Here is a 12,138-nt window from a genome sequence, read left to right on the forward strand (position 1 = left end):
TGTTGCAGGGGCTACGGTCTGATTATGTGCAGTGTACATGTTGATGGCTGTGGAATGGTTGCAGCACTGCCTTATTTTCATAGTAGTGCAGCTTACGTCTTGCATTTAGGTGTCAGGTGTCAGATCCAGTCTGGCCTGCTTTTTTTTTTTTTTTTTTTTTTTTTTTGTATTTGGTTTATTTAAGAAAAAACCTTTACAGTTAATTCCTTTACAGTACAACATTTACATTAAAAGAATTGTTTAGAAGATAAACAAGGACTAAAAGAGTGACATAAAATAGTAGAGTAAACACATTCACATATTATAGTTACACATAACAGTGTTTCATCGACACTTAGTAAAACACCTTACAGTGTTTAAACTAACATTTACAGAGCTCTTTAAGGCTATTCAACGCGCATAATGGTTACTAGGTTAAAAAACCAATATAAATAAACCATATAAGTGAACAACCACATAATAGGTGAGCAGCAGCATAGCGGTCTCTGCTCATTTCCAGAGCAATATAATAAGCAAAATAAGATAATAGTCACTAATAAGTAAAAATACAAATCTTTAGCCAAAATAATTTCTAAACCGTTTCTCCAAGAATATTCAATCGGTTTTCAGTTCTTCTACCATTTTGGCTTCAATTATTACAAGTAGATTTGTCAATTTAAGAATCAAACTTTGACTGTAGCCTTCCATGCAGCGTCTCCAAAGAGATTCTCTTGAGATAGCTGAACAAGAAAAGGAGCTATCAAATATTTGAATACGCCATAACTCAAAAAAAGAACAATAAATCACCAGATGTTTAAGTGTTTCGGGTGTATTAACATTTTCGCAAAAGCGACAGAGAATCGCATCAGGACTCTTAGAGCCAGCGGCCCAATTTTGTGTCCGTTGACGTGTGCGGAATTGATTTAGTCTGAAACGCATATAGATTTTCCTTGCAAATGCAGACGGAAACTGTATTAAATATTTTAGTCTACATTCCCATTTGCCTCGATAGAGATTGTATTGATCGAATGATGGATAAGTACCCATTTTGTCCATCATCATGCTCCAAAAGAATCTTTGGTATTTTTTTTTTTGACTCGGTAGCCACATACTAATGGAATCAGGAGTCTCATTAATTTTTGAAAGGATATTAGTAATTTTTATAGTTTGAGTATGTAACGATTTTATATATGAATAACCCAAGATTTTATTTAATTCAGAGTATAATGTGTTCTTGGGCGGATTAAGCATTTTAGAGTAGTTTGTGATACATCTCCAATTATGTTTTACTGACAAAGGTAATAAGTTCAGTTCATGGCATATCATTACATTTGGAATAGATAAAGCCATGCCCAACACAGTTTTCCACAACTTTCCCTGCAATATATTCAGGAAATCATCAATGTCATAGCTGCAGATATCTAGTAAGTATAGTATAATGGGCTCAACTTTCTGGAGGTAAAATTGAATAAGAGGCAGGAGAGAGAACATGCAGTATCGATAGAAAATAATTTTCATTTGTGAAGCAAAGATTTTCACTTTTTGATTAAGAAATTGTTTCCACATTGTTATCGAGTATGAGTCAGTAAGGGGATAACCCAGGTACCGAATCGAAACAGCGTATTCTACTTTCATACCAGTAAGAAACCAGGAAAAGCGATGCGAATTCAATTTTCCACCCGAAAAAATAAGTATAGAAGATTTCATAGGGTTTACAAGTAGATGATGGGTGTGGGCAAAGTTTGCAAATAGGTCTAGTTTCCGCTGAAGCCCAAAAGGGGTTCGGTCAAAGAATAGTAGGTCGTCTGCAAAACCTATCCAATTCAACTTGATGGTACCAAGCTTGGCTGGAAAACATTCTCCAATCACCCATTTCTCATCCAGACCCAAGAGATATAAATTGAATAGCACCGCTGCCATAATACAACCCTGTTTCACCCCTATTTCCGTTTGAATGGGGTTAGTAAGAGCTCCTTCTTTGTTCAATCGGATGCGATAGGAGGTATTTTTATGCAGCAAAGCAATCAATGCCACCAGGTGATGCGGAATCCCAATGGCCAGCAACTTCTTCCATAGTATCTCACGAATGACGCAATCAAAAGCCGCAGTGAGGTCCAAACTAGCTATGTAGACAGGGCCTTGGTTGGAGGAGGAAGTAAAGGCCTGAAGATGGCAAAGAATGGTGGCATTAAGAGGACAACCTATATGTTTCCTAAAACCTACTTGGTAGGGAGACAAGAGGTTGCCGTCATTAATGTACATTTGTAGTTCTTGTAACAAGAGTAATGAAAAGACTTTTGAGGAGGCATCAGTTAACGCTATTGGGCGATAATTTGCAGGGAGATTAGGAGGACCTTTTTTATAGATAGGAATAACCAAAGCAGAGGTCCAGGACAGAGGAATAATACCAGAAAACAAAATAGAGTCAAATTTGATTTTGAGAATACGAGCCCAAAAGGGAGGATTAGCTTTGTATACACAAGGGGGGATACCATCTGGTCCAGAGGCCCTGGAGGGTTTAAGTTTCCCTATAGCGTCAATGATATCGCCAATCGACCACAAAGGTAATGTTTTGAGGGGTAGCTTAGGCTCGCTACCTTTTAGAATTTTAAAACGATCAGGTAGTTGAAATTTAGATCTAATGTAGGTGACCCAGGTTTCAGCGGAAATCACTGAGTCAATCAAAGTAGCAGAGTCACTAGAGATAGTGCGCAAGGTATTCCATATTTGCCTAGAATCATGTTTTAGTAAGTGATAGAAGACTTTCTGGTTATCTTCGTAGTGTAAGCGGCTCTTCAACCATTTTAGCTTGTTTCTGTAATGTTGTCTAACAATTCTAATAAGATCAGAGCAGATTGATAGAGAAGTGTTGCCTTTTCTGAGTGTTCTAATTTCTGAGTTTTTTTGAGCCTTCAAATGCGCCACTTGAAGATTAAATTTATGAGTATGGTTAGAAAGGAGATGAGTCTTCTTTTTTAAGAATTCTTTTAATTTTAAAAGATGGATTTTAATTCTGTTTGTATTTTTATTGTCAATTTGTACAAGGGGAAGGCCTACTAGGTTAGAATGATGAGTGATATCATAGTCGCACTCAAGGCATTCAATAAAAGTAAGGCATACCTTGTGGTTCCACTTCACAGATAAGCCAGGGCGATCAGGTTCTATTAAAGTAAGTAATAACTCGTCATTATAACGAGACATAGGTATATTGAGAGAGAGAGATAGTATCATATGGTCTCCTATTGCTGGATCTATAATCATCACGGAGTCCACACACGAGTATAGCCCAGATGAAACAAAGAAGTAGTCAATTAGAGATTTAAGGTTAGCTCTTGCCCAGGTGTAGTTAAAAGGTTCGAGTGGAAATAGTGGAGTTTGCATATCCCATTCCAGAAAGGAGGAGTTCCACATTTGCCCATATCTCTTGGAGACCATTGAGTGATTGTTCCACATAACACTGGAGTGAGAAGCTTCATCATAACAATAACAATTTAAGTCACCCCCTGCAATTATCCTAGCTGTGGGAAACAATATAAAACCCTTTTCAAGCACAGTATTCAATTCATCTAAGATGGTCTCAATTGACGTACTTAATTTATTCCAGTAAATGCAAAGCAGTATAAGAGTCATGGAAGGATCTTCATCATCAATCAATGCACAGGCTAAAATAGAGGCAGAACAACTAATCAATTCTGTAGAACATTTATAGGCAGAATTAATCAGAATCGCAAGACCACCTGAAGGCCTTCCAAAAGGACCCCGCTTTGCAACCTGAACGAAGGCAGAGTAGCCCTCTATTACAAAGGTAGTTTGACACATGGTCTCCTGCAAAAAAATTATATCTGGTCTTTGATGGTAATTCAGAGAGTACCATTTTTTAAAATTACCCAGACCACATGGATTCCATGAGAAGATTATTGGCTTTGCCGGGCTAGGATTCGCTCATTCTACTCAAAGAATTTGATACTTGAACATTATTAGGATCCTTCCATGACGACTCCTTTATCGCCGATATAAAAGCCATGAATTGTTTCATGGTCTTTGCATCAAAATTGAACAAATCACCTGCATTAGAACATGGCAAGATACTTTCAGCTGTAGGAGACAACATTTCTACAAAGTTTGTAGCTTCTTCATTTGATGCGAAAATGGTAGTTACTAGGCCGATGGATGCTAGGTCATCTTTATGTTCCCATAACAATTTCAAAATAAGTGGGGACATAAATTTACAGATCATTCGGTTATTATTCACATCTGCCAATTTCACCCAGTCAATATCGTTAGAGCGGATGATACGAAGAGCTGGAATGTCTTGGATGGCAGTCATTACAAACGCACGATTCAAACGTGTCTTTCCATAGCGTTCAGGGTTGCTTTCCCATCCCATTACAGAAGCCGACTTAATATCTATAAGATTGGCCTTGGCAGGACTACTGTTTGACAATGAATTCAAGCGATCAGCATTACACTCCGGCTGACCTATTTCTTGTGATATGACATGAGCGGGTGGAATACCCAACATAGTGCCCACTGCAGCAGTTTTCACCCCATCAGAGTGAACGCTGCTGGTATTAAAAGTAGGCTTAGATGTGTTGGCTTTAATTTTTTCCCTTTTTATATTTAAGGGAGCACCTGACCCATTGTCCAGGCCAATAATCACTTTTTCTGTCTTCTTAGAATCCAACAAGGGATAGAAATTAGAAAGAGTAGCTTGTTTCTGAGATGAAAGAGAAACTCGAGAGATAGGTACCAAGTTCACATTTACTAGACAATCATCCCGACATACATCTTCTTTCTTAATGTTGGAAATCACCCTTTTTGACTCTTTAGACACCTGACATACATCAGCAGCACCCTCTTTGTTAGTTTCCAATACCTTTTTCGGTCCAAAAGCCTTTTTCTGTATGGCTGGGACCGTCTGAGTAGGTTCCGGAAGGTTCAACATTGCTTTAGACTCATCATTCAGTTGATTCAAATCAATGATCGTATCACCCCCAGATAAGTTACAAATGTCTCTCATATGGGTATTATGCTTATCAATTTTTTCACACCTTTGGTTTTTTTGTTTTTTTTCTAAATTTCCTTTCATTTTTTTAGTAGGAAGATTACGCTTTTCTGCGCGTGCCTGAGCTCTTCGTTGTTTTTTTGTTTGGGGAAATGAGAGAATCGCAGCTTCTTGTGAGACAATACAGATTTTTTCTTCAGTTGGATTTAATTCAAGGCTCTCTTCGCAAGGGTCTATAAGATCAACCAACGGAGATGGGCTATCAGAGCAGGGATCATTTTTTTCATCTCCTCCAGGACTATGCACATTTGTCACTGGAGCTAATAAAGCTTTGAGATTGGTAGCCAACTCTGAGACCAAGACTGTCAATGAAGCAATATTTGAGGCATTTACATCCACTGGTTTCTTTATAGATAGAGCAGTGGAATTCATGGGACCAGATCTAAACTGAGAGCCCTCAGACACTGCCTCTGCAAAAGATTTAGTTTGTGTAGCGATATTGTGGAAGTGGGTAATCTCCTCCTTTTTTTGACCCAAAGACGTGAACATGTTGCATGATTCAGTTTGTGTAGCAATATTGTGGGGATTAAAGGTCTCTCCCTTTTTATGGCATAGGGACGATAGCATGTTACATGAAAGCAGCATGCCCTCCATTTTGCTTTGCTTGGTTATGAGGTCAATCATTTGAATCTGCAGAATTTTTAATTCTTCGTGAGTTTGCACATGACCCTTATCTAATAAATTTAAGATCCGAGTTAGAACAGGGAAAGTTTCAAGGCACTGTTGATACTCTTCATCACAATTTTTCTCTATTTCCGGGACATGAATAGCCTGTGATATAGGTTTCGGAGATAGCGATTCATTAAGTTCAGATTGAGAAACATCAGTCATTTCCGGACCCGGAAAAGGGAGAAAGTCTAAAGGCAACAATTTTTCTGAATCTGGAGAACTCATAGACTGACTAATTGGGACGCCAGCACTAGGCTTTCTGTGTACAGAAATACCACCCAATGGACGTGTTTCTTTTTGGACATTGGATTGATGGGGAACCGAGTAAGAGTAAGATGGAAGATTATTAAATAAAAAAACATTTTCCATCCCATGTTTGCTTTTATTCACAGGGGTTGAAGGTTCATATGATAGTCTGATACGCTTACCAAGTTCCATCTCGATCGCAGGTGCTAGCATAGAGAAGTCAGCCGGATGACATCCGGGACTCACTATCCCCATCTCATTGTTATTGGCCTCCCTTTCGAGGCTAAGATCAGGGGTTGGCTCTTCAATGCCCCATCCTCTAAGGGATAATTTATTAGCTTCCTTGACAGAGATGGACCCTTGTGTTTTTTTGATGGCCATTTCATTTTGGGTCATGGGAGGAGACTTTGACTCTCGGGAAGTACTCATGGACATATTCATCTTTGAGCAAGTAGCTTTTAAGGGATCTTGTTCAATCTCTACGTGAACCTCGAATTTAGAATCTACGGTCACATAATTTTCTCTGCCAGCTGGAGGTGTCGAAGGCTTAGAAGAGTAAGAAACACTAGATAAACATAAAGATTCAATCTCCTTCAAGCCTTCCTTGGACACAGGGAAGGATGTTTTAACATCACCACCAGCTTGGGGGTTCATAACCATATCCTCCACCCTGTTTCCAGAGTTAAATAGTCCTGGCATTGTGCCAAGGGAGGCTATTTTTTCTAGAGAGACATCGGTAATAGAATTGAGGTTAACCTCAAAATCCTCCTCAATGGTAGCAGAGGGTGGAGCAGTATCTAACGGTGAGGATATGTCGTCCACGCCCATCTCATTTTTTTTTTTTAGATTATAGTTGCTAAATTTTTTACCTCTACGAAGGACCTCGGCCATACTGGTAGAACTTATGGGCGGGATTATTTAGCGCCAATAGATAGCCTAAAGCTAAGGCCTCTCAATCAAAGAAAACACCGGCAATTACTTCAAAAAGAAGAGAAAAATGATTATCACCCTCTATGGCCCTCAAAGTGCCGACTGTATGGCTCTAGACCGCCCCACCTCAGACGCCGAACAGCCCAACAGCCAGTGCACTTATGAATGCACTTCCGAATGCGCGCGCGCGATGCGCGTGCACTCGATTATTTAAAGCTGTGGCTTGAGAGCGAGGCTGGATGGGGGGCGTGCCTAGGGCAGAGTCAAAAGGCGGAGCTGCAGAAAAGTAGGAAAAGAAAAAGAAAGGGAGAGGTTGAAAAGTGTGTTTGCAAATGTATAGTTGGCACAAATAGCACAGATAGCATAGATAGCAAGCAAGGACACACAGGAGCGGCCAAAGTCATTTAGAGTCTAAGTAATTACTTAGGCACGTTGCAGCATAGACAAAACTTCCTCTTGGCGACTCGATGCTGGTGATGGAAAATCGAGGAACCAAGTTCACCAGAGTCCGTAAGGAGAGCAGCACGAGTCCAGAATCCCGCAGCGTGGCAGCCCAACAGCCAGTGCACTTATGAATGCACTTCCGAATGCGCGCGCGCGATGCGCGTGCACTCGATTATTTAAAGCTGTGGCTTGAGAGCGAGGCTGGATGGGGGGCGTGCCTAGGGCAGAGTCAAAAGGCGGAGCTGCAGAAAAGTAGGAAAAGAAAAAGAAAGGGAGAGGTTGAAAAGTGTGTTTGCAAATGTATAGTTGGCACAAATAGCACAGATAGCATAGATAGCAAGCAAGGACACACAGGAGCGGCCAAAGTCATTTAGAGTCTAAGTAATTACTTAGGCACGTTGCAGCATAGACAAAACTTCCTCTTGGCGACTCGATGCTGGTGATGGAAAATCGAGGAACCAAGTTCACCAGAGTCCGTAAGGAGAGCAGCACGAGTCCAGAATCCCGCAGCGTGGCAGCCCAACAGCCAGTGCACTTATGAATGCACTTCCGAATGCGCGCGCGCGATGCGCGTGCACTCGATTATTTAAAGCTGTGGCTTGAGAGCGAGGCTGGATGGGGGGCGTGCCTAGGGCAGAGTCAAAAGGCGGAGCTGCAGAAAAGTAGGAAAAGAAAAAGAAAGGGAGAGGTTGAAAAGTGTGTTTGCAAATGTATAGTTGGCACAAATAGCACAGATAGCATAGATAGCAAGCAAGGACACACAGGAGCGGCCAAAGTCATTTAGAGTCTAAGTAATTACTTAGGCACGTTGCAGCATAGACAAAACTTCCTCTTGGCGACTCGATGCTGGTGATGGAAAATCGAGGAACCAAGTTCACCAGAGTCCGTAAGGAGAGCAGCACGAGTCCAGAATCCCGCAGCGTGGCAGCCCAACAGCCAGTGCACTTATGAATGCACTTCCGAATGCGCGCGCGCGATGCGCGTGCACTCGATTATTTAAAGCTGTGGCTTGAGAGCGAGGCTGGATGGGGGGCGTGCCTAGGGCAGAGTCAAAAGGCGGAGTTAGGCACGTTGCAGCATAGACAAAACTTCCTCTTGGCGACTCGATGCTGGTGATGGAAAATCGAGGAACCAAGTTCACCAGAGTCCGTAAGGAGAGCAGCACGAGTCCAGAATCCCGCAGCGTGGCAGCCCAACAGCCAGTGCACTTATGAATGCACTTCCGAATGTCTGGCCTGCTTTGGGGTATGAGCATGGTCCATCCTCTCAGCTAATCTCAGCCAGGTGAAGTATGCATCTCCCTCCCCCCATCTCAGCCAGGTGAAGTATGCATCTCTCCCCCCACCCATCTCAGCCAGGTGAAGTGTGCATCTCTCCCCCCGCCCCATCTCAGCAAGGTGAAGTGTGCATCTCTCCCCCACCCCCAAATCTCAGCCAGGTGAAGTATGCATATCTCCCCCCAATCATCTCCCCACATCACACTGCCATGAGCTTGACATGCAACTCACCGAGTAGCCAGGATCGTTGCCCTGCGTGTCGCTCCATGTAGCGTGGTATCGTGGAGTTCCGTATGACCATTGAATCATGGGTTGATCCGGGAAATCGGGCACAACAATGTGTGATGATCTTGTTTGAGTCACATACCATGTGCACGTTGATGGAGTGGTATAACTTACGGTTGCGGTACACTACTTCCATGGCATGTGGGACCACCAATTCAACATGAGTGCAGTCGATGGCGCGGATGCAACCTGGGAAGCCTGCCAGTGAATGAAAGACAACTTTGGTGTTGGAGATCTCCTGGGCAGTCCGTGGTATGAATATGTGGTCGCCTGTGTGCTTCAGGAGGGCATTGAGTACTTGGTTCAGCGTCCGTGAGAATAATGGTTGTGATATGCCATGCATCTGCCCTACTGTGTGCTGGTAGGTGCCTGTGGCCAGGAAGTGGAGCACAGACACCACCTTCAGGAGAGGGGGATGGCGGTACGGATGTCTATGAGGCTGGCAATGTCGTTATGTATCATGTCCACAAAGGTGATGATGATGTCCTGGTCCAGACGGTACATGGTGTGGATCTGCTCAGGGGTTAGGCTGAATGGATTGGCTCTGATTCGAGGGATTGGGGGCTGCCTGTGTGGTACAACTGCCTGCACTGGTGGTGCATGCTGTGCCTGCCTCACCCTACTTCTCCTCCTGGGTCTCCTCTGTGCTGCCTGTTGTTGTTGTTGTTGCTGGAGTTTCACTGCAATCATGTCCTCCAGCCCCAGTATTGCTACTAGTATTGGAATCATTTTGGTGTGTGACTGGGTGTGGGTAGGGGTGGGGTGTGCTCCTTTTGTGCTGGCCCAGTATACATTGCCTCCACCTGTGATGATTGTGTGCACCTGTGGCAGTTGGGAACACTGCACATGGTCGTTTACGGGTGGTTCTCAATGCCGGTATTTACTCCATGCCGGTAAGGTACTTTTCAGTAGGCCGTTATTTGCATGTCCGCCTGACTTGTGTTCAGCTCCTGTTTACGCCATGCCGCTATTGCCGGCATGTAGGGTCGCGTGCCCGCGCCAATGCCGCTATTAGAGGCACCGTTATTTACGGTGCCGCTAATAACGGGTTGGCGGGTCGTAATGGACTGGAGCGGTAAGCGATGCCAGTAATCCTTTACCGGCATCGTTTTTCCCTTACCTCCAAGCTCGTAATGTAGCCCATAGTCTCTCCCAGTGTTCTGCACATTCCTGTTGCAGTTGGCTTATATTTTTGGCATCCTTCTGCGTGCCCCCCCCCTTACTCAAGGTTATCTCTAGTTTGGTTTCAGCCCGCTGCAGGTCTCTTAATATATCTCCCTGCAGCCCTTTGGATTTAGCTATTGCTATCCCTCTCACCACCACCTTGAAGGCTTTCCACAATGTTCCGGCTGACTCCACACTCCCAGTATTGATCTCAAAGTACCTTACAATCTCTTCTCTCAGGTCCTCCCTAAACATTGTGTCTTTTAGTGCTTTGGCTCTGTGTCACCAAGTTGGTATCTTGGCTCTTAGGGGTCGGTATTGCTATAGTAGGACCAGTGGCGAGTGATCTGATAGGACCAGTGCCTTGTGTTCTGTCTGTACTACTTCTGCTATCATTTCCTGTGTGGCAAACATGTAGTCTAACCTTGTATACAAATTTTGTGGGGCAGAGTAATGCGAATATTGTCTATCCTGTGGGTGGTGCACCCTCTATGTGTCTTCTAGTCGGAAATATGTCAACAACGCCGCTAGGACCTTGGCTGCAGGGGCGGGCCTGTCTTGTTTATTATCCGACCTGTCTATCTTCGGGTTTAATGTGCAATTAAAATCTCCTCCCCAGATCACCGCCCTTCCTATATACAAGCTCAATTTGTTGTATAGTGTCTTAAAGTACGTAACTGTGTCCTGATTTGGGGCATATGTGTTAATTATGCATATTTCTTTATTTTCCACTAGCCCCCGTATCGCCACCATCCTTCCGTCCGTTTCAACTGTGGACTGTAGTAATTGAAATGGGACTTGCGGCGCTACCCACCTAATCACCCCCCTGGCATATGCCGGATAAGTTGCCCCAATGACGGTCCCTCTCCCTTTCTTCTGGATCACCTCTAATTTTTCTTTTGTGAGGTGAGTCTCCTGCAGGAGATCTATGTCTATTTTCTGCCTTCTCAAGTACATCATTACCTTGTTCCTTTTTAGGTAGCTGTTGAGCCCCCTGACATTCCAGGAGATGACCTTAAGGTCCCCCATGTCCTAGCCACTCCCCACCCCCCTTCTGTGTCTTCCCAACCCCTACCCAGAATGCAATTGCTAATGCGTATAAGCTTGTTCCCCAAGTTAAACTACCCCTAACTATGAACACTGCAACTTCCCCAACCTTTCCCCTCCCCCCTCCCTACCCAGCCCCAACTTGATCCCCAACTCCCTACTTCCCCCCCCAGCTGATGCCCAGCTCCATCCTTGGATCTCAGGCACCCCCACATCTAGCCCTTTTCTTGGTTCTCGCCTGTACTCGGAGCACAGCAGGGAGATGTCGCCCTACTGGTGCTTCAACTACTCTACCTACTGGGGATAGGTCGTCTACATCTGGTGTCTCCTATATTGGCCATCGTTCGCAGCACATTTGTTGCTCATAGCTATCTTATACATTCCTAAATGCAAGTCCAACAAGTCCACTCATTAAGCATATCTGTTAGTTGACATTTTCATTTTCAAACACGCTCTTTGACTCACTTCTGATATCTCCAGAAGAACTTCACCCGCCCCCCACGATTTCAAGCATAATGCCGGGTTACTTATCCTCTCCGTCTCTCTCTTGACCGTCTCCAGACTCCGGGAAGCCCTGGGCATCCAGCCAACCTGTCGCCTCCTCCGGGGTGTCGAAGAAGTGTGCCTTGCCTTTATGTAAGTCCTTCAGTTTTGCAGGCTACAAGAGCGTGTATTTGAGTCCGGTTGTCCGCAATCTTCTTTTCACCGCTACATAGCTGTATCGTTGTCTCTGTACCAACATAGTATAATCCGGATATGCCGTGACCGTTGCTGATGCCCGCGTTATTGTTCCACCTTTCCCGAAAAATTCCCGGATCTTTCCCCTGTCTCTGTAATTCAATATCTTTGCTATGATTGCGCGGGGGAGCCCCTGGTTGAGGCCTCCTCATCAGGCCCCTATGCGCTCGTTCAATTGCGAACCCCTGGGAGAGCTTGCCGGCCCCTATTTGCTGGTTGAGCATGTTTTCCACATAGTCCATAGGGTCCAGGCCTTCTTCGCCTTCCGGCAGGCCTACCACGCTTATATTATTG

The 12,138-nt window shown here is 44.0% G+C and overlaps 1 protein-coding gene across 2 annotated transcripts; it reads right to left on the reverse strand.

The window, feature by feature from the left end:
* Positions 1-222: 222 nt before the first annotated feature.
* Positions 223-8,619, reverse strand: LOC138580723 (uncharacterized). 2 transcript variants are annotated; one of them, XM_069651490.1, is made up of 2 exons: positions 8,133-8,619; positions 223-7,985 (listed from the first exon to the last, which is right to left on the reverse strand). In XM_069651490.1, exon 2 carries the CDS (start codon positions 6,848-6,850, stop codon positions 3,911-3,913), a length of 2,940 nt encoding a protein of 979 aa, XP_069507591.1. In that variant the 5' UTR covers positions 6,851-7,985; positions 8,133-8,619; the 3' UTR covers positions 223-3,910. The 2 variants fall into 2 exon arrangements, with proteins under 2 accessions (XP_069507591.1, XP_069507590.1); XM_069651489.1 differs by having other exon boundaries at positions 223-7,575; positions 7,723-8,619.
* Between the last annotated feature and the right edge of the window lie 3,519 nt (positions 8,620-12,138).

The sequence above is a fragment of the Ambystoma mexicanum genome, chromosome 3p, assembly GCF_040938575.1.
Source record: "Ambystoma mexicanum isolate Mex_15411 chromosome 3p, UKY_AmexF1_1, whole genome shotgun sequence".
Classification (NCBI taxonomy): domain Eukaryota; kingdom Metazoa; phylum Chordata; class Amphibia; order Caudata; family Ambystomatidae; genus Ambystoma; species Ambystoma mexicanum.